This window comes from Telmatherina bonti (genome assembly GCF_933228915.1).
Source record: "Telmatherina bonti genome assembly, chromosome: 22".
Taxonomy (NCBI): domain Eukaryota; kingdom Metazoa; phylum Chordata; class Actinopteri; order Atheriniformes; family Telmatherinidae; genus Telmatherina; species Telmatherina bonti.
Genome location: NC_136631.1, coordinates 28,607,839 through 28,632,207, shown reverse-complemented (window position 1 = coordinate 28,632,207; position 24,369 = coordinate 28,607,839). Strand labels below are relative to the sequence as shown.

Sequence of the window (24,369 nt, the reverse complement as noted above, 5' to 3'; positions counted from 1 at the left end):
ATTGAAAATTTTAAATATATTTATAGAAATTTATTCAAGGATGTTTTAAAGAATACATAAAAATACATAGGCTTTCAAAAAAAAAAAAAATCACGTATTCCCTGGATTGCCTTGAGGTACCCCAGGGGTACCATACCCCCGTTTGAGAACAGTATATTCATGGATATTCTGATCCAATCAGAAATAACCAGAAAATACAATTAGACAACTTCAATTATCCAGTTTATTCTGATGTGATCTTATCCAATTTGCTTTCTTTCTATTTCAGAGGTGAAAAAAAAAAAAAGTACCTAACATCGGATTTGTGCAACATGAGAATTTCATGTAATACCACGCTGACAAGTAAAATAAAGGTTTGTTTAAAACTGCTGTTTGATCCTGGGTTTTAATGTCTGGGGTGTCTAAGTGTTGTAGTTTTTTATTGTCAGGATCTGGTCTAATGTGGCCCAGATGCCAAAAATATAATGAAACAAGCCGAATGTGCATTTTCACAAATAGAATAAAGGTTTCACAAATCAGACACTTTGTTTGAATGAATCTGTATATTATTTAGAATATTTCAGTTCAGATTGGAAGAGTCTAAGTGTGGTAGATTTTTGTCAGAACCTGGTCTAATGTGGTCTAGTTTCCGAAAAATTCAGTGGAATTGCCCTTTACGCATACTACGAATCGCAAACTAACTTCAGCCTCGTCGCCTTTTAAAAAGTTAAACTGTTCCTGGTTCTGTAGCTCCTGGAAATAAAAAGGCCATGTGAAACAGACGTGAAGATGTTTCTAAGTCGGACTGTACAACGTGTCAGTGACTGTACAGTCGGTGGACAGTCTGACAGCATCAGGACAGCAGGATCATTTATTTATATACCGTAGGCATAGAATTACAATTACATTAGCCAATATACATATATATATAGCCATTAAAAACGTAATTTCAATGGATGAGAAGCTAATAAATCCACATAAAAATACATATAGCCTAGCTGTAGGGAAACGTTTATTTTTAAATGCATTAAAATGTTCAGAGCTTTATGTTTTTCAGTTCATTTTTAAGGAAACTGTAGAAAGTGATCATTCAATAAATGAGCCTTTTTTTTCTTTAAAAAAAAAAAATCTATTAGAGTTGTAACCTTGTGATGACATGGGTTCACTTCAAGTCATGAAGCAGCAAACAGAAACAGTCCAACACGTCGGATTAAACAACGAGGAGCCGCATTTCACGTCACGACGTGGGACATGACGTCATCCCCATGGTCCCACACTAAATATTTTATAACAAACGTTTATTTCTGTTCCTTTTTCTTTTATTGTTGTCAATTAGCACGTTTCTCTCATTCACCTGTCAAAAATCAGCTGATCTGAAGCAGCTGATTAACGCGCTGCTATGGTAACGCCCAACGGGATGATAAGACAGTAATTGAACTTGTCCATCTTTTAGTGCCCCCAACCCTAGCTGGAGACCTGTGATGTAGAAACTCTGCCATGTTTCTCTTCTCCTTTCTCAGCAGGATCCTGGATCAGAGTTCTCTTGCCGGTGACCCCCCCCCTCCTCCCTCCCCACCTTCAACAGGAAGTAACATTTCTGGAACAGCACATTGAAACACTCAGAAACAGACACAGATCTCTATATTTCAGTCAACTCTGATCAGCTTTTCAGTTTTATAATAATTTGGAGCTTAAACAAACAAACAACGAGCAGAGGAAGAAAGAATGAAACATAAACGGTACCGTAAACCTGAGGGGAAACGCGTATCAGTGTGAGAACGATGCAGACATAAACCAGCAAACAGTCATTTAGTCCCGAGCTGGACGTCCAGTCAGAAGAGCTTTAATGCTAAATAACGACGGACGGAAGATTCTCTTTGCTCTACACAGTGTGTGGTTGACGTAGTATAGTTACACTGTGGGCCAAAATCAGCTCGTGGGCCAGAGCTTGACACCCATGCATTAACTGCTGCGGCATCTCCTCCTCTATCACCATGGAAACAGATGCAGGAAAGCAGCCCTGCGTCTGTTTAGCACCAAACATGATTCACCAAAAACACAAGAAGCATCTGGAAGGTCTGCTCTTCAGAACGAGGAACAAACAGTTTGTTCATCTGAATCCAGAAAGGTTAAAGACTCTGGAGTCCAAACTCCTCCTCGTCTAGCCGTCTGAAGGGAGGAGGTGAACATGGTGGCTGACGGCCTGCTCCATGGAGCTTTTAAACGCCTGGTAGGAGGAGGTGACGGGCAGGAGGAGGACTCGGGTCTCTGGTTTGCTCTGAGGGAAAAGGCCTTCATCCCTCCACTCCTCTCTGACTCCTGGGTGGGAGGAGGCGGGGTGGTGGAGGAAAGAGATGGAGGGAGGAGGGAGGAGGTTCGCTACTGGCAGCTCCTCAGCACCGGTGGTGAAGTGAAGGATGTCCTGCAGCGAGACGGAGCTTCGTCCAACTGAGGAGAGAGAAGGGGAGGTGATTATCTGAGCCAGTATGGTTCCCATCCTGATGCAACATCTGATGCTGCAGGAGTTCCTGCTCCTTTCAGTCCCGACTGGCTGGAAAGGGGCGACCTCTGACCTGGTGGGACTGCAGGAGAACCAGGACAACGTGTGCATGGAAACATGTCTGCATGCTTCTCCAGGACGGTTTACAGAAAAACAGACAAAAACAGCATTTTTAGGGTTTTTAACAGTTACAGATGCTGATGGCGTGTTTGTTTCCGTGTCTGACCCGACGGCAGCATTTCTTCTGGATTCCTTCTCTGGGTTGTGTTTCTACTTGTTTAATATTCAATCCTTCTGTTCAGTACAGACTATAAACTAATGAGTATGCAGGAGTTAAATCTGACCATCAGAACTCTGCAGAACCATGAATAAAAGTCTGTCTGGGTCCAGAGAAACTGCACAGGAGAACAAATATTAACATTATGTTCCGTCATGTAAGCATCTGTTTGTGTGACGGGTCGTGTTGATGGGGCCTTTCATCTAACTGTGTTTTTATTGGACTGTTTTACGTTGTGTGGCGACGTTGTTTTCCATCCTCCACGACAAGCGAGAACTGTTTTCTTGTTCTGGCACACACACATGTCATTTTCCCTCCGTCTAATTGGCTCTGAGCGGACACACACATCCAGTGCTCGTGTGATGGAGCAACGCTCCCACAGAACAAATTCATGTTTTATACCACTGTATTTATGCTGAATTAGTTATTAAGTAGCCTATCTCACCATATAAATTGTTACTAGGTATGTTTACCGCTGCAGCAGCTCAGCCACCGAGGAGGAGAAATCTGACACACCAGGCCGCTTGTCAACTCATTTGCATACTAAATGCTGATTGGTTGTTCACTGGGAGGAGGAAGAGGGGTCCCACAATGCAACGCTGTACAACCAGCACGCAGCTCGGTGCAGAGGGGAGAGAGTTTCGGTAGTTTATGCATTTTTGGTGGATCTGATTTGAGGCGTTTGTCTGAGGGGGCGTGGCCCCGTCTCGCCGGCCTCGTTCATGCGGTCTGAAAACAAGCCCAGTTTGGAACATGAAATAGGAATTTGTGCGTTTCCTTTCTCTCTTTGCTCGTGGACCTGACTGTGTTTGTGAACTTGAATAAAACGGCGAGTGTGCTGAGGACACACATCTTCACACTGGTGTTTCAACAGTTTTATTGCTTTTTGTTTCTCATTCCAACCTGAAGTCATTTGTTTTTTTCTGATTTTATTGTGTAGTTTTTATGGTTCAGACAACTGTGGTGGTAGTAAATGGTGCGCCTGTTCTCCTCTAATCTGTGCATCTATGCTTCCAGATGATCACTCTGGATAAAAACTACGAGATCCACGGCGTACCTTCACACTCCAGCAGGAAGTGCCTCCAGTAGCTGATGACGGGCGTCTCTGCGCTCATTTTCTCCTCCTGCTGGGAGAAGTTTACGGTGAAGACCTCAGTGAGCGCCTGAGCCGTGAGACGATCTGCAGCTTCACAGAAGACCCTGCAGAAGAGCGACGGGAAGCTCTGGACCTGGAGCAGACAGAAAAGCCCAAACTAGAAATGGCGGCTGCAGACTCTCCAGTCCAACGTGATGTGAGGAAGGGATCGGGTCTGACGACAACCTCAGCAGCTGCCTTACCTGCTCAAACACACCCAGAGTCTGCAGACCCCCCTGAAACCTGCAGGACAAAAACAAAGCTTCAGTCTTGCTTTACTCAGATTCTGTGTGAGGCTGTCAGAGGGATGCAGGACACGTCAGCGTTTGGCACGTTGTGGTGAGACTTTCCTGCTGTTTTATAGCATCCCTGCTTTGGGACGAGTTGAGTCAACAGAAAACCTGAAGAAAACGAGCAATCAGCTTCCTGGTCACTCCGTTTCCCAGCCTTACATCACGGTTTGTGCTGCGGCTGCTTTCCTGTCGCGTCTCCGGCTGTTCTCAGCTGGTACAAACAGGCTTGTGCTGGAAAAGAAACCGTTCATCTCAGCGAGGTTTTATCTGGTTGAATAAACAAACAAAGATGACGATGCTGGTGGTTTCCAGTCAGCTGTGGGACTGGGAAGGTTGGGAAGCATCCAGGTGGACGGCGCTTCATCAGGACAGAAGTAAAGAAGTGAAAACCAAACGGACTGAAGCTGAACAGAAGCAGCCATGGAGCAGATGATGAAGCACACTTCCACAGAGCATCCAGACTGTTTCTCAGCAGCAGTCTGGACGTCAGTCAGAGTTCAGGTTACTGAGGAAACGAGCAGAATCCTCCTGCAGAGCTGATCCATCAGCTGAATGATTGTTATTGATTTGATTGATCAAAGAAAACAGAGAGAGGCTGAAACTAAGAAGGAGATGAGATTTCTTTTCCGTTCATGTCTCCATGGTTTATTCCACCTGATCTGAGACAAAAAATGATTCATTTTATGGAGTTTTTCATAAAACATCTGGTTAAAAATGATTCATTTTATGGAGTTCTGAACATCTGGTTCTGACTTTTTATTCTCCACAGAGTTGTTTCTGTCAGAAAGATCATTTTACAAGCCGGATGGAAACATGACTGTCAACCTGTACACATCTGTAAACAGCTGGAACAAGAGCCGCACACGGCTGGAAAAGTGACATCTGGAGGAGCTTCTGACAACTAGCTGGGTTACCTGGCAACAGGTCAGCAACACGGCATGGTCAGGAGCATTTCTGAGAGGCAGAGTCTCTCAGATGGAAAGATGAACGGAGTCTGACACAAACTGGATCTAAAAGTTCAGAAAAACGATCCTCAGACCATCTACAGTGAAGAATATCATTTTCTACAGGTTCAGAGAATCAGGAGGAATCTCTGTATGTTTGGGACAAAGCAGGATGCTGGTTGTGATCCGAAAGCAAACATGCTTCTCTACTGGAAACCAGTGCATGGACTCAGGAAGCTTCCAGAAACCAGTGTGAACCCAGTTCAGGCTGAAAACCACACCTGCAGGTTAAAGCTCCATCATATGTGAAGAGGATCCAGAAACACGCCGTCTTCTCTGGACCAAAGCTCATTTAAAATGTTCTGAGTGGAAACCTGGATGAAGATGTGGAATTGTTTGTGGACAGCATGGACGGCGTGTCCTGCAGACTAAAGAGGAGAGGGAGCATCCAGCTTGTTATCAGCCTGCATCTCTGATGGGATGGGGTTGCATTAGAGCCGATTAAAGCCGGGCAGCTTCCACATCTGGGAAGCTCCATCAATGCTGAAACATCTGCTCCCATCCAGACAACGTCTCTTTCAGGGAAGACCTGGCAGGTTCCACCATGCTGGACCACTAAGCTGACATTGTTAAATAGGTGGAAGTCCTGTTGTTGGGACATTCAGGATGAATAAAGTCAGTGTTTAGCTTCAGAGATGAGTCCTTTGTGTGCAACACTGGTCTCTTCGCCTCCCAGATGTTAACAGAAGACGCTTGGAGCTGGAACCACGTTGTATGAGCTGAAGGTTTTGGGTTCTTTTCATTTTACCTCTGCAGTGGAAGCTGCATCCTGGTGATCATGGTGAAGTTGACCAAATCCTCCACCAGAGCCGCTTTCTCCTGCAGGCTGCTGATTGGTCGGTTGCAGCCAGCCAGCTCCAGGTACTCCCAGCTGTCAGCCATGACTCTCCTCAGCTCCTCTAAAGTCTCCGCCTTTGCAATCTGAAATTAGAATATTAAGCGTTGTGTTTTCTGACTGAAACCAGCTGTTGTGACCTGTGGAGCCTTGTCCTGCACATACCTGAGTGACCTGGTGGGTGAAATGTGTTTCCGGGGTCATGTGATCCACGGCGAGTGGGCGGTTGGCTGGGTGGTTGAACAGACACTGGTAGAGAGCGCGGGAGAAGAAGCAGGCAGGTGGACCGCCGTGAACCAGAGACATGGCCAGCAGACAGCCCATGTCAAAGTACAGATCCTCACGCAGCGCTGCGCCACACAAGACACAGAAGACAGCCAATCACAGGGCAGCATCACTGTTTGTTCAATGTGTGATAAAAGCACTAAATGTTGCACGTGTCGACCATTACGGTTACTTTTATTTAAATATTACAGTTGAAATGATCTCTGTTCTTCTCGTATTTACCCAACGGCTCCTGGGGGCCGGAGTGGACCCTCTGACGGGCCGGGATTCGGCCCCCAGGCCGGATGTTTGACACACCTGCTTTAAACTGCTTTTTAAGCTGCTGATTTGGACCAATGTGACTGGACGATGGATGAAATAAGATTCAGGTGATCTTTTTCTTTTCACGCTGCTGGTTTGGGCTCGGGTTGTTCTGTGCTTCCCAGCAGGACTCGTGTCTGTGTTTTTATTCATCTAGAAAACAAGCTGCCAAATTCGCCTGGCTGTTGCAACTTTCTTGCTTTTATAGGAGCCTCACCAGCAGAGACCGTACCGCCATTACCTCGATAGTCCAGAGCCAGGTTTTTAGATCCGTATGGACCTTCAAACACCACAGAGTCCTGGATCTGCTGCGTCAGCAGCTTCAGGAAGTACTGCCTTGCTGTGTTTGGGTCCTGAAGGTTGCCGGGAAAAACAGTCTGATTCTGGTCTTTGAACCTGGACACAGACGGTCAGCATGTAAAACGGAGACCCAGGAGGAAACCCAGGAGGAAGCCTAACGTTTTCATCGACTGACCTGATGAACAGAGTGTGTGTGGGGTCGAAGTCAGCCCTCCGGACCAGCTTCAGGCCAGCTGACAGAACCTGGTCCCCTTCTACCTCCACCTGGATGCTGACAGGATGAAGCTCAGGGACCAGAGACTGAAGGATCTCCTCCGGTGATCCAGATCTGACCGGTAAGGATGGTCTGAGAGAGACGGACCAAAGACTCGGTGATGATCTGTGGATGTGGGCGGGGCTTGGGTGCGTTAGATTTGCGTACCTTTTACAGCTGATGGAGGAGCGGATGGGAGACAGGTACCGTTTGGAGACCAAGCTTCTCTTCTGAACCGGCTGAGGTGATGCGAGAATGGATGCTGGCGCAAAAAACACAAGGAGACAAAGCTGAGAGGCAGCAGACCAGCAGAAGATCCAACTTTTACCAACATGAACACCAACCTTTCCCGTCTGTGGCCTTACTGCAGTCACTGCAGGTCCAGTCTCTGGCGTTGAGCTTCAGCCCAGAACATTTCCTGTGAGTTCCCCTGGATCCACACAGCCGACACCGGATCACCTCAAACCAGCTGGAACAGACGGAACAGCACATTTCTGATGGTTTCTGACCTCGCAGGTGCGCTTCACAAAAAAAAAACACAAGCAGTTCACTGAATACAAAGATGTTCATGTCTGTTCATCAAGATGAAAAAGTCAGTTGTTTAACTGGAAGTTTTATTCCCCCAAATGACCCATCACTCTGCACCTTTACACACCGTAGTTACATGTGTCAAACATGTCAGTATTATACCTAAAATGCACAGGGACTACCAGGGACCAGTACGTCATACCCCTGGAACAACCCCCACAGGGGTCCCAGAGGGATGCGGCTGAATGCCGGGTCTGAGTCTAGAAACAGCAGTCCGGACCCGTCTCCCAACCCCAAGGTTGGTCCACATCGCCGGCAGTTAGCTGGATCAGTTTCCTGTGAGGGTTAAAATCCTCCAAGGCTGAACTGTTTCTGGTCATTTACTCTACTCATGAAGATTTGTAGGATCAGTCGAGGGGTTGAGGGACCCAGGTTGGGTCGGAGATGTGGTTCTGTTGGCTTCATTAGGTTGTGAGGTCCAGCTCTCACTGCAGCGATTCACAGGTAAAGTGGTTTGACAAGAATGAGCACTTCCAAATCAAAGACCTCAGCTGGAAAAGCATGGAGCGTCCTCTCCGGGTCCGGGACGAGGTCCTGCCCCAGGAAGAGGAGATCCAGAAAGTGCAAGTCTTGCTCAGCAGTGAGGGAAGGATGGAGCGGGAGATCTACAGGAGGATGCGTGCAGTTCTGCAACTGTAGGTAGTGACGGAAAAAACGGATCATGAATACAAGCAACTGAAATGGGTTTCCTCCGCAGGGTGGCCGGGCTCTCCCTTAGAGATAGGGTGAGGAGCTCGGTCATCCGGGAGGAGATCAGAGTAGAGCCACTGCTCCTCCGCATCGAGAGGAACCAGTTGAGGTGGCTCGGGCATCTGGTCAGGATGCATCCTGGACCTCCCGAGGTGTTCCAGGCTTGTCCCTCTGGGACGAGACCCCGGGGAAGACCCAGGACACGCTGGATGATACGATACGATACATGCTGTGATGAGATCGAGCCTGTATCTCAGCACAAATACAGGAGAGTTAGGATTTCTGGCAAGCAGGGATTTGGCTCGTTTCTTTAGAATAAAATGCTGTTTAATGTTATTTTGAGGCCAGAAAGAGATGCGCTGCTGCTTCTGTTCTGTCTGGTGGTGATGTTGCTGCAACCAGCACGTCCTGATGCGGTTGAACATTCATGTTTGTTTCATACGGTTAGACTGGTGTGAACAATCATCCAGAAGACTCTCACCTTTAAAGCCATGAAAGAGCTCTAAGCGTGACTGAGTGTTTTTACACCACAAGCGCTTCAGCGTTGCCTTTTATGTGCAGATGGGAGAAAAACATGTCGTACCCGCTCTTGGTGGAGTGTGTGCGTCCGCCGTCACAGAGACAGGTGAGAGAGTCACAGCGGGTGTAAACCTCCAGCAGGTCTGAATACGCATTGGTCTCCAACTCCCATGAAGCATCTCTGCATCAACACAAACACATCACTCAGTTCAGTATCTGGATCATCATGAAGTGATGCCATCTTCTTGTGTTTCATCCTGTTTTATGTGCAGAAAGCACCGGGATAACAGAAACAGCATTTATAGCAAATACCAATTCAACATCAGTTGAATTGGTATTTGCTATCAGACGATAAAACCCAGACATTTTATCATTTCATGGACAATATGAATCTGAGGCTGGCATCACTTCTTTTCACATCTCCCGGTCGGGGACTCGGTCCAGCTGTAGGGGGGTGTATCCATGCAGATCGTGTTCACGCTGCACTTTGGTCAAACCAGCCAAACCATTAGAATAATATATCCCCATTCTCACCAGAGGTGGCGCTGCACTTGTATTTAGCAGAAGAGAGGACAAGACTGGCGTGAAGAAGAAAACTCTGTTTCCTCCACCTGCCAGTTAAACATGGAGACCAAACTATGGCTGTTTTGGGTTTTTATTGTGTCTTATGCAAGTATACTGCAGAAATCCACTGCAACAATGGACGCAGTATGAACACCAGAGGAGGCAGAGGACCCTTAACGCCATCACTATGGATTTACCCACAATGCAATGGTGCGCCATGCAGGAAGGGACTTGGTTTGTAGTCCGCTTCTTGTATTTGGTCCGCTTGAAACGGACCGAGACCTGCGTTTGTAGGCGGACTGAGTCCGATTCTTTGGACCGGATCAGAATCTGTTTGGCGGGTTCACATTTCCCCAAACGAAGCGACTTTCCCAGCTAACAGACTCGGATTAAGCCAGTCGTGCTACTGACCAGTTCCCAGTTAAACCAGTCGTGCTACTGTCAGATGGGCGTGTTACCTCTCTGGGATGAAGATCCCCATCCGAAGCATCTCCTGCTGGAATTCCTCTTTGTTGTTACAGAGAGTACATCTGAAGAAGAAGAGGCCGGCACTGTGGGCCTGACGCTGATACACACACACACACACACACACACACACACACACACACACACACACACACACACGTTACCAGTTAGTCCACATGCAAGCTGAGACAGAACTTGTGTTTACCAGCAGTATTTCCTCGAGAAACATTTAAAACCACCGTTGAACGTTTAAAGATGAAGCACCTGCACGCAGTCTCTGTGGAACCAGCTGGTGTGGCAGGACGGACACTTGAGCACAGAGTAGGACAGGATGGGCTCCATGGAGTCCAAGCAGACGGAGCAGGACTGGGGGAGGCTGATGTCCGAGGCCACGCACAGCGACTGGGACGGTCCGTGGTCCCGACAGTAAGACCTGAACAGACATTCACAGTAATCTGTCTCCTCATAGATGTTATAATACAACAACGTAGACAAGTTACCTGTTTATCAACGCATTATACCATGGTCACAGATAATTCTAGTAATAATCTTTTAATAAACAACACTCAGGATAATAACTACAGGGTAATACCACTGGGAAACAGTTACATGGATACATCACTGCCCATTCTACATTTCTACATTTCTACATCTTACATTCAGCTTATAAACATTAAGCATTGAAGCATTCAAACACGTCCTCAGTTATTTGCTGTAATTAAATTTAAGTTGTCCTCGCTGGTTATATGGATCTAATTTTTTCCAAAATGTCTCGTTGGTGTACAGGTTAAAAGTTAACCGTTTGTAGCAGCTCATTTTAACCCTTTCTTCCCACCATCTGTTGTAATAAACAACGGTTTTATTTTTCCAATGTCTCAGAACGATCCTACAGTTTATGACTAAAGCGAGTCTGTTAGAATGGCAGCTTCATCTTCTCTAGGCCTGTAGTTAATATACACAATGCTGAGCATTTTTTATCCTGAACAAATCCTGTCTACACTCCACCACACTAGTCCAATACTTCTCGACTGTTTGACATCCATAAAACATACATATCAGAGTCTCTCTGGTTCCTCCAGCATTTTACAGTCTAGTCAGTGATGACGCCAACTGGCTGCATGGATACTGTCACATCACTCCGTTAGGAAGCGTCACCATAGCAACGCGTTAATCAGCTGTGCAGATCCGCTGCTTCAGACAGGTGAATGAGAGAGAGCGCAGTGGCTTTACAACGGCTGTTTAGCATAAAAACTACATGAAGACCAACATGAAACAGTTCCTGTACTACAGCATATTTAGCAAGTTTTGTAAAACAAACATTTGTTATAAAATGTTTACTGTGTGAGACCATGGTATAAGCGGATTCAACAACTTGTAGCCGTGCATTACACGGTTATAATGCACGATGCATTTAGTACTTAGATCGTGTAGTTTACAGTATTTAGTTAAAACTGGCGCAGGTTTGGGTAAAAGCTGTAAATCCATCATGAGGTTAACCTCCTCCTGATGATGTGTCGACACTCACGGAAACAGTCCGGTAAACTGAGAGATGAACATCTGTTTCCTCCCGCAGGGGAAGTGGACGGTCTTCCTGCAGCTCCTGACGTTACATCCCACGCACGCTCCCTTCCCCTTACAGCCGAAACACGTCTGTTCACACAGCAACAAGCATGACACTCCTCAGCTTCCACTAAACCGCAAGCAGACAAGCATGGCTCCTTATCCTGCTCACCAGCCGAGCCGACCGCCGGATCTCCTGTTTGATGTCGTCCACCAGGAACCCGAAGATGCCTTCATCCTCTGCTCCGCGCTGGTAAACTCCACACGACGTCAGCTGATGCACACACACGCGCACACACACACACGTTGTCAGTTAGTCGCACACTGAGACAGAACTTGTGTTTACCACCAATCTAAATGTCGAGCTGCAACAGAATAATAAAAACTGATATCCTTAATCCTTGATCCTCAGAGACTAACTGAGCCAGTCATGAGCATAAATAGGACTTTAACGTGTCCGCCACCTCCAGGACAGCTTTTCCTGCTGAGGTCCAGCGGTCCTTCTGCAGTAGGAAGCAGGAATACCAGCAGGATCTCTGGGTATGAAGGGAGAAGATCTCACGGTGAACCATCATCCCCTGACCTTCAATCCACCGAGAACCTGCAGAGCACCCTTACATCCTTATGGGGGGGGGCAGTAGACCTCCAAACAGCAGCTTTAGGAGGACATTCTGGTCTCCTTAATGAGATCCAGACACAAACTATCCATGAACTTCCAGGTTCAGTGATGGTGAGGGGATATCAGAGAAGGCCCTGAAGCAGCTCCTCTCATCGCTTCACTTCTGGTTTTCACTTCAGTTTGTATTAAACATCTTCCCCGACAGACCGGAATGTTTCCACGGCAAAAACACCAGAAAACAACTGACGCTGGGCAGAGACGACTGCTACCTCGGTTTATCAGCGAACATGGGGGGGCTGCAGGTTGGAGGACCAGTTCTGCCCTTTCCATGCATTATGTGTGTGTTTTAGTATTTTCCATAAATATCCCGAGTCCATCAGCGTGTTATTAAACCGCACTGCAGGTCATCTGTCAGTCACTCCATAAACAGTAAATAAACTTGCAGAGACCTGGTGGATGTGAGCACCAGCGTGGTTGTGGACTTACCAGGCAGAAGTAGTGGACAGAGAGTTTGTGCTCTTTGAGGGTGACCTTCTCCCCGTACATGGCAGGATCATCCTCACTGAACCTGCAGAGAGCGCAGCCTGGACAGACAAACATCTTTATTCTCCTCCGTATTTCATCGCTCCTCACACACCAACATGGCAGGAATAATAAAACCACCACATGCGGCAGCTGCATCTGAATCAGGGGCGACGTCCGATTCTTACATTTTATTTCATTATGACTTTAAGTTTTAAGTTATTGCAGTGGACACTGTGACTTTATTCGTTACTACAAACTACGGCCAGAGGTTCCTGATGCCAGGTGTACATATGAACACTCAGAGAGTTGCATGTCCCTGGAGCCAGTTGCCGCATCAGACTGCCACGGTCCCCGTCTAGCAGATCACAGGGCACCCCAACCCTGGTGGCGGCTCAGGAACTTTTACTGCCAAAAACACATCTTTAGTGGTTTTGAACATGGAGTGTGTGTCCAAACATCCTCTAAATGCACGCTCCAACCACACACCGAACACATTGTGAACGCGGTTGCATAACCTAAAGACGCCCCAACGCACACACACCCGGCCAAACCGACCCTCCACATCTGGAGTCCCAGGACTGGATACCCTGTGGGTCCTGAAAGTTAAGTTAAAAAGCTCCAGAACGCTGGCAGTGTGGCGCATCTGCCCTGACAACGGCTGGCAGCCGGTCAGGTAAACACCTTGGTAACATTCTTGTACATTTTTGGACTAAAACAATGAGAGAAATGTAATTTTCCTTATTTGTAGGTCATCATGCTGCTGTGTGCCTGGTCCGACCCACTGGAGAGCACCACCTTCACAAGTTCCATGTTTCCCAACAACTCAAATTTGGGTTGACTTTATTGATCACATCATCTATGTGTGGATGTATTGTTCCTCCCGAACTGGATACCAGACTGATCCAAATGTTGAGCCTGAACTGAGATGATTTGATTCCCTGGTGAGGAGGTTTAAACGTGCGTCCATCACTTACGATTCTCGCTGTTGCTGGATACGTCAGCGCTCTGCGGCCTCCTAGTCTTCTTCTTCATGCTTTTATCAGTCAAACCTGCTGGAGCGTGAAGACAGAGGACAGCCGTCACATGATGTGCTTCAACCAGCAACATGCTGCCACAGTCTTAGAGAGACATCATTGACTGGTACGGTGACGAAGGTCCAACACCTTCAGGTTATCTGTTGAATCATGTGACAAAAACTACACGATCACCGAGACAACCTCCTCCCTCCACCAACGTCCTCTTACATTTCATATTGATCCCAACATCTGAAAGCCTCAAATGGCCCAAACAAATATCTGATTCATTGATCTGTTGGTTTCCTTCAGACCTCTAAGATCCGCAGGTTGACGTTTTCCAGGATAGATCTTCAGTCGTCTCTGTGTGACAACTGGACATTCTTTTAAAAATCTGGTAATTAACTAATCTTTAACAAATATTATTGTCATTTAGAAATGCTGACAAAATGTTAGATATTGTCTTCAACGCTTTGTCTAATCGAAGGTCACGGGGAAGCTGGAGCCCATCCCAGCAGTCACTGGACGAGAGACACCTGGACAGGTCGCCAGTCCATCACAGGACCATTGCAGATTGTATAAATATTGAATTTTGTCTTATTTTACGTCCCATTGCTGTAAAGATGGAAACAAATGAAGAGTGCATATAAACCCCATCCAGTCAACCTACACAAAAGACCATTTCTATAACTTCCAGGTAGATACCTCCACAACCACCTGGATCTATGACTACCTCACAAACAGACCCCAGTTTGTGAGACTGAAAGGTTGTGTGTCTGAGATGGAGGTCAGCAGCACTGGTGCTCCACAAGGAACTGTACTCTGGCCATTCCTCTTCACTCTGTACACCTCAGACTTCCAGTACAACTCTGAGTCCTGTCATCTGCAGAAATACTCTGATGACTCTGCAGTTGTGGGGTGTATCAGTGATGGACAAGAAGCAGAATACAGAGAACTGGTCAGTCAGTTTCTTAAATGGTGCGGTGACAATCATCTCATATTAAATACCAGCAAAACAAAAGAGATGATTGTTGACTTCAGGAGGAACAAGAATAAACAAAGCACTGTTTCCATCCTGGGAGAGGAGGTGGAGGTGGTGGAGGAATACAAGTATCTTGGAGTTCAGCTGGACAACAAACTGGACTGGAAATGCAACACTGACTACATCTACAAGAAAGATCAGAGCAGACTGTACTTCTTAAGGAAGCTGAGATGGTTTAACGTCTGCACCAAGATGTTGCATATCTTCTATAAGTCTGTTGTGGAGAGTGCAGTCAGCTTTGCAGCATCTGCTGGGGTAGTAGCATCAGAACCAGAGACTTGAAGAGAATCAACAAACTGATCCAGAAAGCTGGTTCTGTGCTTGGAGTAACTCTGGAGCCGCTGGAGCTGATTGTCCAAAGAAGAATGCTGCACAAGCTGATGAAGATGATGGAGGATTCTTCACACCCTCTCCACAACACAGGGAGGAAACAACAAAGTGTGTTCAGTGAGAGGCTTCTTCAGGTCTGATGTAAGACTGAAAGATACAGAAGATCATTCCTGCCAGCAGCCATCAGCCTCCGGAACAAGACCTCCTCAAGTTAATTATTTACTACAATATTGAATTTCCCTTTGGGGTTTAATAAAGTATTTTCATTAAATTTAATATCTTTTTAGTTAACAATGACTTCCTTTAATGCAAAACTAAACTGTGTCTAAATATTCTCTGTTGGTCAGTTTACAGACAGCAAGATGGCAGAAAGGATCTTTGTTGGTGAAACTATAAATGGAGTTCATGAAAATTACATTCTTGGGGTGAAAAAAAAGATAAAATGAGTTGAAACCTTGTTTTTCTAAAAGGAAGGGATAACTGAATAAAACTATTCTGAACCAGATCCGTTCCAGACTAAAGTTGTATTAGTGTGCAGAAGTTTGGGTTAATGCATAGAAATGTTTATTAGTGTCCGAGCCATACGAAGTATGGCAGGGCCCTATTGTTATTGTAATGTTTATTATTATTATTATTCTCCTCGTTCTGAGCACAACTCGTTATTATTATTAATATTATTATTATGTAATAAAAAGGAAGTTATGAGTTTTATAAGCAGCCTGGTCAGAGATAACGTATATCCTGGTTCAGTTTCACAAATAATCATTATTTATTATTTGTCAAAAATTGGTGGGACTAAAGTCACTTGTGCTTTTTCATGTTTTCTTTTTTGTATGTTAATTATTAAAACCACTGTGTCTTTTAATTTTGTTTCTTTTAGGTCCTAACCAGTTTAAAAGAAACGATTGATCCATTTACTAATGTTTGGTTCTTCAGGATCTTACTCATACAGCAGGTACATTTCTCTGATCAAAGCTAAGATCAGTTTACTGACAATAAGTCCATTAAATGTCTCATGCAAAATTTAAATGAGTCTTAATTAATCGGCTGCATAACTTTCATATATTTAGTTTTTAATCGATGATTATCAAAGAATTTATTGAAATTCTACACAAGCAATCCTGTTATAATTATATGTCAGGTTATATGAAACCATCCTTAACGTATTTGAATATGAATTTACAAAAGTAACAAACTAAAAGAAAATAAAATAAGACGGAATTTAAACATGTTGAGAAACTTCCAGTATATTAATCGTAGAAATACTGAAAATACAAACAAAAACCATGAGAATTAAACCAGAGAAACGCTTCAGAGCTGTTTTCTGTCGACCTACTTTCTGCTGATGGTGAATAAGATCAGTCTGAGGACATTTTCTCTCTTCTTTTGGAGATTTTCTCCGCAGATCGTCTTTTTTCTCGCAGCTCCGATTTTTAAATTTCCCTCTTTCAAAACAAAGACGCTTATTTCCGCTTCCGGTTCCGCCCGCTTCTTCTTCTTCTTCTTCTTCTTCATCTGTTGTAGTTTTACTGCCGCGCCGAGCGAGTCAGAAAACTACAAGGAAACATCCTACAAAATAGGAGATAATAACCGCAAAAAGAGGCAAATAACCGCAATTTTTGAAATAATAAAAAAAAAAGTTGATTTCTTTATTTCTATTTAACTTTAAATACAAATTTAAAAGCAGGAGAAAAAGAAAAAAAAATATGTAGAGGCTTATATAATCCCATTTTACTGACCTAAACAGAAAATTAAAGCATTCTCAAATACTTAGATAATTTTGGAATGAAACTAATTTTCCATTCATCTGAATTAATGAGATAGTGATGATGCATCTTTTTGCTAAACTGAGATTTAACATTCTTGGATTTGGAGCAATTTTTGGTGAGTAGATTAAAATTTTGTATCCATGCCAAGAGGTGTTCATTTTAACAAATTACATGACGAGCCATTCCGGAAAGGTCACCTTGCCAGAGATGCCAGCCTTTTGCCAGTGTTATTCATACTGGCCATCGATCCTCTGGCTGTGATTATAGATCAAATTCAAGCAAAGGGGGAATACATAAGGGATAAACTGAACACAGGATATTATTGCATGCTGATGATATGATTTGCTTCTTAACAAGTCTTGCAATAATCTATTTAAAATCTAATCCAACAGATCACAATAATTGGACAATTCTCTGGCTGTAATATCATGTAATAGCAGGGCGTCCAAGAAACTTCTAATCACAATTAAATTGTAACTTCTGGATATCTAAGGTATTTTAACATTTTTAATTTAATATCAGACCGTAATCATGTGTTTTATGAGTGTCTATTTTCAGTTTTAATCAATCTGAAACAGTTTAAGATAAAAATAAAAAGCTTTGCTTCTGGCTTCCAAAACAAGAACTCAAACGGCTCCCGTCTCCCTTCACTACCTTCACTCCCTAATCCAGACCTACACTCCCTCTCCACAGCTACGTTCCACCAGTGAAAGACGCCTCGTGTTACCACCAATACGTGGGACTAAACCACCAGCCAGACTCTTTTCCTCTGTTGTTCCACAATGGTGGAATGATCTCCCAAACTCTGTCCGCTCTGCAGAGTTCCTGTCTACTTTTAAGAGCAAGCTGAAGACTCAGCTCTTCAAGGAGCACTTCAACACTTAGTACAGCTATATTTGTTGGAAAGTTGGAGAACTTAGCCCAGTTCTTTGTGTGGTGAGAGAACCTCTCCAGGTGTTGGCATTTGGTGATCAGTCTGATTAGCACCTGCTGACTGGTATAAAGGCAGTGCTGCACACAGCATCATTCTGAAAATACCTGAGTGCACTTTTCTACTGGCTGACCTTCCTCCAGATAAATCCCTCTGTGGGTCTCCTTCACCCCTGCTGATCATTTAGTATTGCTCTGTATGACTGACCTGTTCCATGCACCACAGGGACTGAAGGCCTGGCTGATAAAAGCCTAACGAGCAAGTTCCTGGGCTGTGGCTCGTGAAGTGGGCCGCTGGAACATGGCTTCTGCTTTGCCTCTGTCTTTTTATACATTGGACGGAATCGAGAGGAGTCCACAGGCTGACGCCTGCGTGGAGGAAACTGACTGGTCTGCGTTGTCCAGTTGTGAGGGGGATAACTGACAGCGGGATGATTGTCACTTTAGAGAGAAATCCATTTTATTTAAACCAATAAAGTATACATAACTAATCTGAAACTGTTGTGTGACCTTCAGACAGACCTCTGCTGTTGTGTTTCTGACTGACTGGGATGACTCAGCGGATTTACACACATATTTTTGTTTATTACTTTTATGTGTTATTATTCTATGTGCTGCAACATAAAAGTTCATCGCGGGATGTCTCCCAGCAGACTGGGCCTACAGCAGCATGGATCACGGTCGCCAACCTGACTAGAAGCTTCATGAGGAATAACGTTTGAGTTCTTGTGATGGACTTGGATCGGGTTCTGCCTACCTGAAGCCAGACCGGGATCCGGTTAAAGAGAGTCTGAAGGTTCTGCTGGGCAGTATAAGTGAAGCTGTGATGGAAAATCTGTTTTGGGTCCAGTTGGTCACCAGTTCTGTGAGATCTGAAATGTTTATTCTGAATGTAACAGGATCCTGATGGAGATAAAACGGGAAAACTATAAAAATCAGTTTCAGAGAAAATTGTGAAATTGTTTTCTGACCATCTATCATCTGCTCCTCAGATTCTGCTGCTGGCAAATAAAAGTTTAAAAAGAATCATCTGTGTTGCTGTTCCCAGTCTGGACATAAGGAACATTCCTACAGTCTGTTCAGTCAGAGGCTTCTTCAGGTCTGCTGCATAAAGAATGTTAGAGGTCATTCCTGCTGCTGAGACAGACGTGTGAAAGGAGAGAGCTTTATGACTCTAAATCAGTTTTATTTTTAAAAAAAGTAATTTCCTTTTTAAAATGACTTTTCATGTCATTGAATAAATAAAACTAGGAAGCGTTCAGGGCTCCAACACAGTTTAGTCTCTGGGGTCCATGTGATAATGACTGATGGCGGCTGTGGGGCCATGTTTCTGTCCTGAGTCCGGATCAGACCCAGGCTGGACCTCTAACCCGAGTTTCCTGCTGCTGTTTTCACATCCAGGGAAAGATCGGCGTCACGGGGAAGGGCGGCGCCCTCAGGTATCCTCATCACCAGCGGAAACTGCCCAACCAGCTGCACACACAAGCAACAGTGTTCCCAGTGTTCCCAGTACTCCCAGAGTCCAGGAGCAGGACACACTCCTCCTCCGCCAGCTTCGCGGGAAGCGCCGCAAACATCCGCGTCGTTTGGAAACACCGAAACAGGGAAGTTGTTGCGCGGCGTCGGGCTGCTGTAGGAAGTATGTTCAGCTGGGTGAAACAAGAGCAAGGTGGCCGCAACAAGGAAGGAGAGATGTACCAGACCGTCACCGAGGGACTGCAGACCCTCTACACCAAGAAGCTGCTGCCGCTGGAGGAGACCTACCTCTTCCATGACTTCCACTCCCCAGCCCTGGAGGGCGCAGACTTCCAGAGCAAACCCATGGTCCTGCTGGTGGGACAGTACTCCACTGGGAAGACCACCTTCATCAGGTGAGTCTGAAACCCGGACAGCTGGGAGGGCAGCGCGCGAGACCCGGTTTTTAATCTCCTCTGATAATCAGCAAAGATACTAACTTTTTAATATAACCAAGACATACTGACACATAGACATATAGACAGACAGACACAGAGACGTATAGACAGACAGACACAGAGACGTATAGACAGACAGACACATAGACATTTAGACAGACAGACATTTAGACAGACAGACATATAGACAGACGCATAGACAGACAGACACATAGACGTCTGTCGATGAAGAGGGAGGAAACATGGAAAATGTTATAAGTTACTGGGACATGTGGGAGACTGGAGCTGCTAGTTAAAAATCCTGAAAAGGACACCTGTCCTGTTTTGCGCTATTTTCTATTTTTTCTACTATTTCTAATATAAAATAAGACATTAATAGATCTCAAGTTTATAATATTAATGTCTCTTATTTGATTAGTCATCCACCAAGACCCATTTAAATGGAAAAAGTTGCTTTTTGGGGCAAATATTGTGTGATTTAAAATGTGATTAATCAAGATTAATTATTCACAAAGCCTGTGATAAGTTGATTTTTTTAAACTGAAGGACCTACAGTCATACTGCAGGTTCATGCATGTATCACAGTCTAAACAGTATAAATGTAATTTTATCCAGAGCTGAACTGCATTCAGTTCCAGCCAGCTTTATCTGTCAGACAGACGGACAAACATCTGACTCCAGAATACTCTGTGACTTCAGGATCATCACTGGTTCATTCTGACCAAACATGTCCTCTTTGCTCTGGTCCTTCCAGGGGACTTTGTTCCAGAAGTCTGGCGGTTTGTTCAGATGCAGCTTTGCCATGCTGTTTTTTTTTCACCTGCAACTTTCCCACTAAGCCGTACTGGTTCAGTATTTTTCTAACTGGATTGTCATCAACATTTAACCTGCGAACTGAGGCCTGGAGAGTCTGAGATGTAGCTCCTGACTCCACATAGTTTGTTTGAAAAAAAAACCTTCTAGTCTTTCCAAAATGATGTTCCACTGATGTGCCTCTCTAAGGTCATTACTGATGTCTTTCCTCCTCGGCATTGTGTGAATGCTGCAGGGGCCAGGCTTTGTGTGTGAACCGGAGCTTTGAACCAGAAGGTGGTGAAGCATTAATATTGGGATGGGACAGCTTTTCATTTCATGCAGGAAGTTTGCATGTTGCTGCTGGAGAATAAGTCACAGGAAGTCATGTCTCTGTACTGGTAACGGCTGGTTACACCTGGGGTTGTTATGAGGTGTGTAGAAGAGTTTCTGGCCGGAGCTCAGACAGCAGAGACGGGCTGTGACCTGCATTACCAGCATTACTGACCTGCAGTCAGTAATGCTGACTTCAGTGTTTAGTTCAGGTCCTGTACTGTCAGTTACACGTGGCCTTGAATAAAATGTTTTGTATTCAGATCGGACCTCATTGTATGTTAATAAGTGCTGTAAATAAATACTGTGGATTTTTGTTTCGATGTTTTTTGTCATTAGAGTTCATGTCAGGATTACTACTCGTGTGACAATGTACACATACGTACATTTAGAATAAGTTCTACAACTGCAAAAGTTACTCTGATCATCATCATCTGAATAACTGGATTTTTTAACTTTTAGATACCTGGCATTAAATGTTTTAGGATCTGGGAGTTGTGCATGCAAAAATGTAAAATAAAATAAATAAATGTAATAAAATAAAATACATATAAATACAATTAAAATGTTTATATATTATAAAATGTAAAAAGCTTTTAAAAAAATGTACTAAATCTGAAATTTTGTATAAAAATGGAATCCAGCTTATTAAATTATTTTTATAGATTATATATTTATGTAAAAATATACCTATTTAAAATATCATTATTTAATATCCTGACACAATGATAAAAACATGAAATGAATATTTAAATTAATACAAATTAAATAAGTCGATTTGAATGTATGTAACTTTGTCAAAATATCATAATAACTTATTTTTCTCCATAAATTTCAGGCTTTTCATGATTTTCTGAAGCCAGGTTAAAATGAGTTATTTTTATTATTTCTTTGTTGTTTTCCTGGTCCGACCCTCTGAAGACCAGGCTGAGCTGAATGTGGAACCTAAACAAAGATGAGTGTGAGGCCCCAGTAGTGCTGCACGATACTGGTATAAACTGACATTGGGATTTTGGTCTAACCGTCTGATACAATGTGAAAAGGTACAGGAATTTTCAGCAGATGTCTTGAACAGCTCTTTAAGTTGTGCCGTCTGGTTGATGATTAACCTGCACCAATCTCACCTCTGTTTGTGAAGGTGATTATTTTTTTCTGTATTTGACAGTTATTCTTATCATGGACTTTTATTGCTTGCTTTTGTTGTGTCCTAAGTAAATGTTTCATTGTGTCGTGTTTTGTTTACAACTGACCACATTGGAGCAGTTGTAAACATGTTGTAGATGGATTGATTGACAAATGAAAATGTTGAGTTAATTTGCTTCCTACATTGCAGAAGCTACAATGTGACTAGTGCACACATGTATGTTGCAAACTTCATATTGGGAAGCTCTACTCTCCAGAGTTATACCAAACATCGACTTCCTTTTGGAACCTTCTTAACATACTTTTTAGTGCAGTATGAATGGCAACGTCAATATTCCACTAGTCTGCAGCCGGTTTCACACACACAAGGCCTCATGGAGAGTGAATCACATGTTTGGACAGACTGAGAGCAGAGTTCATTGTAACACAGTCGTAGCTCTTCAGAGTCTGTGTTTGGTGAGTGTGTCTGTGTGTAGGTGTATTTGTGTGTGGGTAAGGGTGTGTGTGTGTGTGTGTGCAAACACTAAATGTTTTGGCAGCAGATAAAACCAGCTGATCCAAACTGCTGTCAGGTTACATCATCATGTTGCAGAAAATCGTGACACTTGGTAATGTGTGTGTGTGTGTGTGTGTGTGTGTGTGTGTGTGTGTGTGTGTGTGTGTGTGTGTGTGTGTGTTCTGGTTTTTATTGCTCATGAAGACCTGTTCCAATATAATCACTGACCTCATCGGCACCACCAACCCTTATGGAGACCAACAATTTCTGGGTCCCTGACCAGGGTCAGAACTAAGGTTTGAACAGAGACTAGGTGTGGTAGTCCATGCTAGATGAAGTCAGGTTATTTGTCCTAACAAAGACAGATGATGTGTGTTTATGCATGTCCTGATTGTGGATTTTGATCAGCTGATTCGATCCCTGTGGGTTGAAGTTCATCTGCATGAGGTGAGGTAGGAGTGAGCATGTTTAAAAAGAATCTTGTGATTTATCGATGAAGAGTTGATTTTACAGGTTTTATGTCCCTGAGTAGGTGTGAACAGCGTGTTTGAATGTTATTTTCAGATATTTGGAGTCTGAATCCACATACTACCTCCACAAACACGGACCAAGATCACTATTTACAATCTGTCGTGAGATTATTTCAATAGGGTATGACGCAGACTTCATGTATTTATCTGCAGCACAAAGTTCCAACAAAAATATTAAATTTACATTCCCCCCCATTAGTACTCTCCATTAATAACAATAATCAGTTTTATGTGTGGGCAGCGATCACAATACTAAAATACACCTTATTTTATTAAATCCACATTTCTTTTGGTAAACAGACAGAAAACTAGTTGGGTTTACATGAGTTATGGAAAGTATTGAAATGGTCACATCAGCAAACAAGGTTTTTCTCCTAAACTCTCCCAGAGATATCACTTCAGTTCTTTTCAAATGTATTAAGTTATTTAAAGTGGAAAGGAAGAATGTTATTTAAACAAGAAAGTTACATCCCTGCTACTGAACTTTCAGGTGTTCTCCGTGAGTCCCTAATGATGACAGCACCGTCTTATTCCCATCTCTTCTCTGACATCTCCCTTAATGACGGTTAAACCGGCAGAGTCTTCATCTCATCTCTTCTCTTCTCTGAGATCTCTCCAACCAATAAAAGTCCATCTGCATGTCATAAAATCGATTCTTTGGTGCCTTTACCAGTTTCTGCCAGTGAAAAACTAAAAAGATGCTGCACCGGCCCGTCCGAATCAAGCTAGGCCTGCTGATTGAAACTAGGCATGTTAAGATTATCAGTTTCTTGGTCAAAGAAATGCTAATAATGATCCTGCTTTGATTAATTTCTCAACAATATACATGTTCAAAATCACATGAACACTTCTTAAAGGTCTTTAAGTTTTATTTATTTGTAGCTTTTATAGCAACATAAAATAATATAACAAGAATGTTTGGATGCAACAAAGCTATATTTTCTACATATATTCCTTTTTCTGTCATCCTCATAATGCAATGTCCAGTAAATAATGATAATGTATGCAGTAGTACCATAGTAAGTAACTATAAAATTGCAGACACAAGGATATTTTTAAACATCAGTATAATTTAACCTGTTACTGTTATTACTTCCTTATGAAAACAAAGCAACACAAGTAGAAATATGCGCATGTTGTTTAACTTTTTCTTTCCCGTCCCACATGGTTCACACATGATCCCAAGTGGAAAATAGTGATGCTGTGAATCTTTATAAATTACTGATGATGTTAAATACTGTGATTACTTGTGAAGTGAAGTAATAATGACGTCCCTGAGGAAACGGGGCTGGAGTAATAAAGGATGAGAGTATTGACGAGCATGACAACACAGTTTGGTGGAGAAGAGAATGAAGACAACAGTATGTAAATAAAAATGAGCTGACAG

The 24,369-nt window shown here is 43.7% G+C and overlaps 2 protein-coding genes across 3 annotated transcripts in view; one reads left to right on the top strand and one right to left on the bottom strand.

The window, feature by feature from the left end:
- Positions 1 to 2,140: 2,140 nt before the first annotated feature.
- Positions 2,141 to 13,723, bottom strand: g2e3 (G2/M-phase specific E3 ubiquitin protein ligase; the record flags this gene model as incomplete). The annotated part of the gene is made up of 16 exons (XM_079261664.1): positions 2,141 to 2,427; positions 3,814 to 3,985; positions 4,095 to 4,134; positions 5,937 to 6,109; positions 6,189 to 6,373; positions 6,850 to 7,004; positions 7,084 to 7,254; positions 7,330 to 7,423; positions 7,506 to 7,630; positions 9,023 to 9,139; positions 9,981 to 10,087; positions 10,252 to 10,420; positions 11,513 to 11,637; positions 11,720 to 11,821; positions 12,653 to 12,750; positions 13,666 to 13,723. The coding sequence occupies 16 exons, from the start codon at positions 13,721 to 13,723 to the stop codon at positions 2,141 to 2,143; spliced, it is 2,178 nt and encodes a 725-aa protein (XP_079117790.1).
- A 5,344-nt stretch (positions 13,724 to 19,067) lies between these two features.
- The window catches only part of ehd4 (EH-domain containing 4), a 143,245-nt gene continuing 137,943 nt past the window's right edge, over positions 19,068 to 24,369 (top strand). Inside the window, exon 1 of one of the 2 annotated variants that reach the window (XM_079262386.1) lies at positions 19,068 to 19,646. In XM_079262386.1, the coding sequence (XP_079118512.1) occupies positions 19,417 to 19,646 (230 nt within the window). In that variant the 5' untranslated portion in view covers positions 19,068 to 19,416. Of the gene's footprint in view, positions 19,647 to 22,789; positions 22,900 to 24,369 lie in introns of those variants that run through there. The other variant, XM_079262388.1, reaches the window with a different exon arrangement.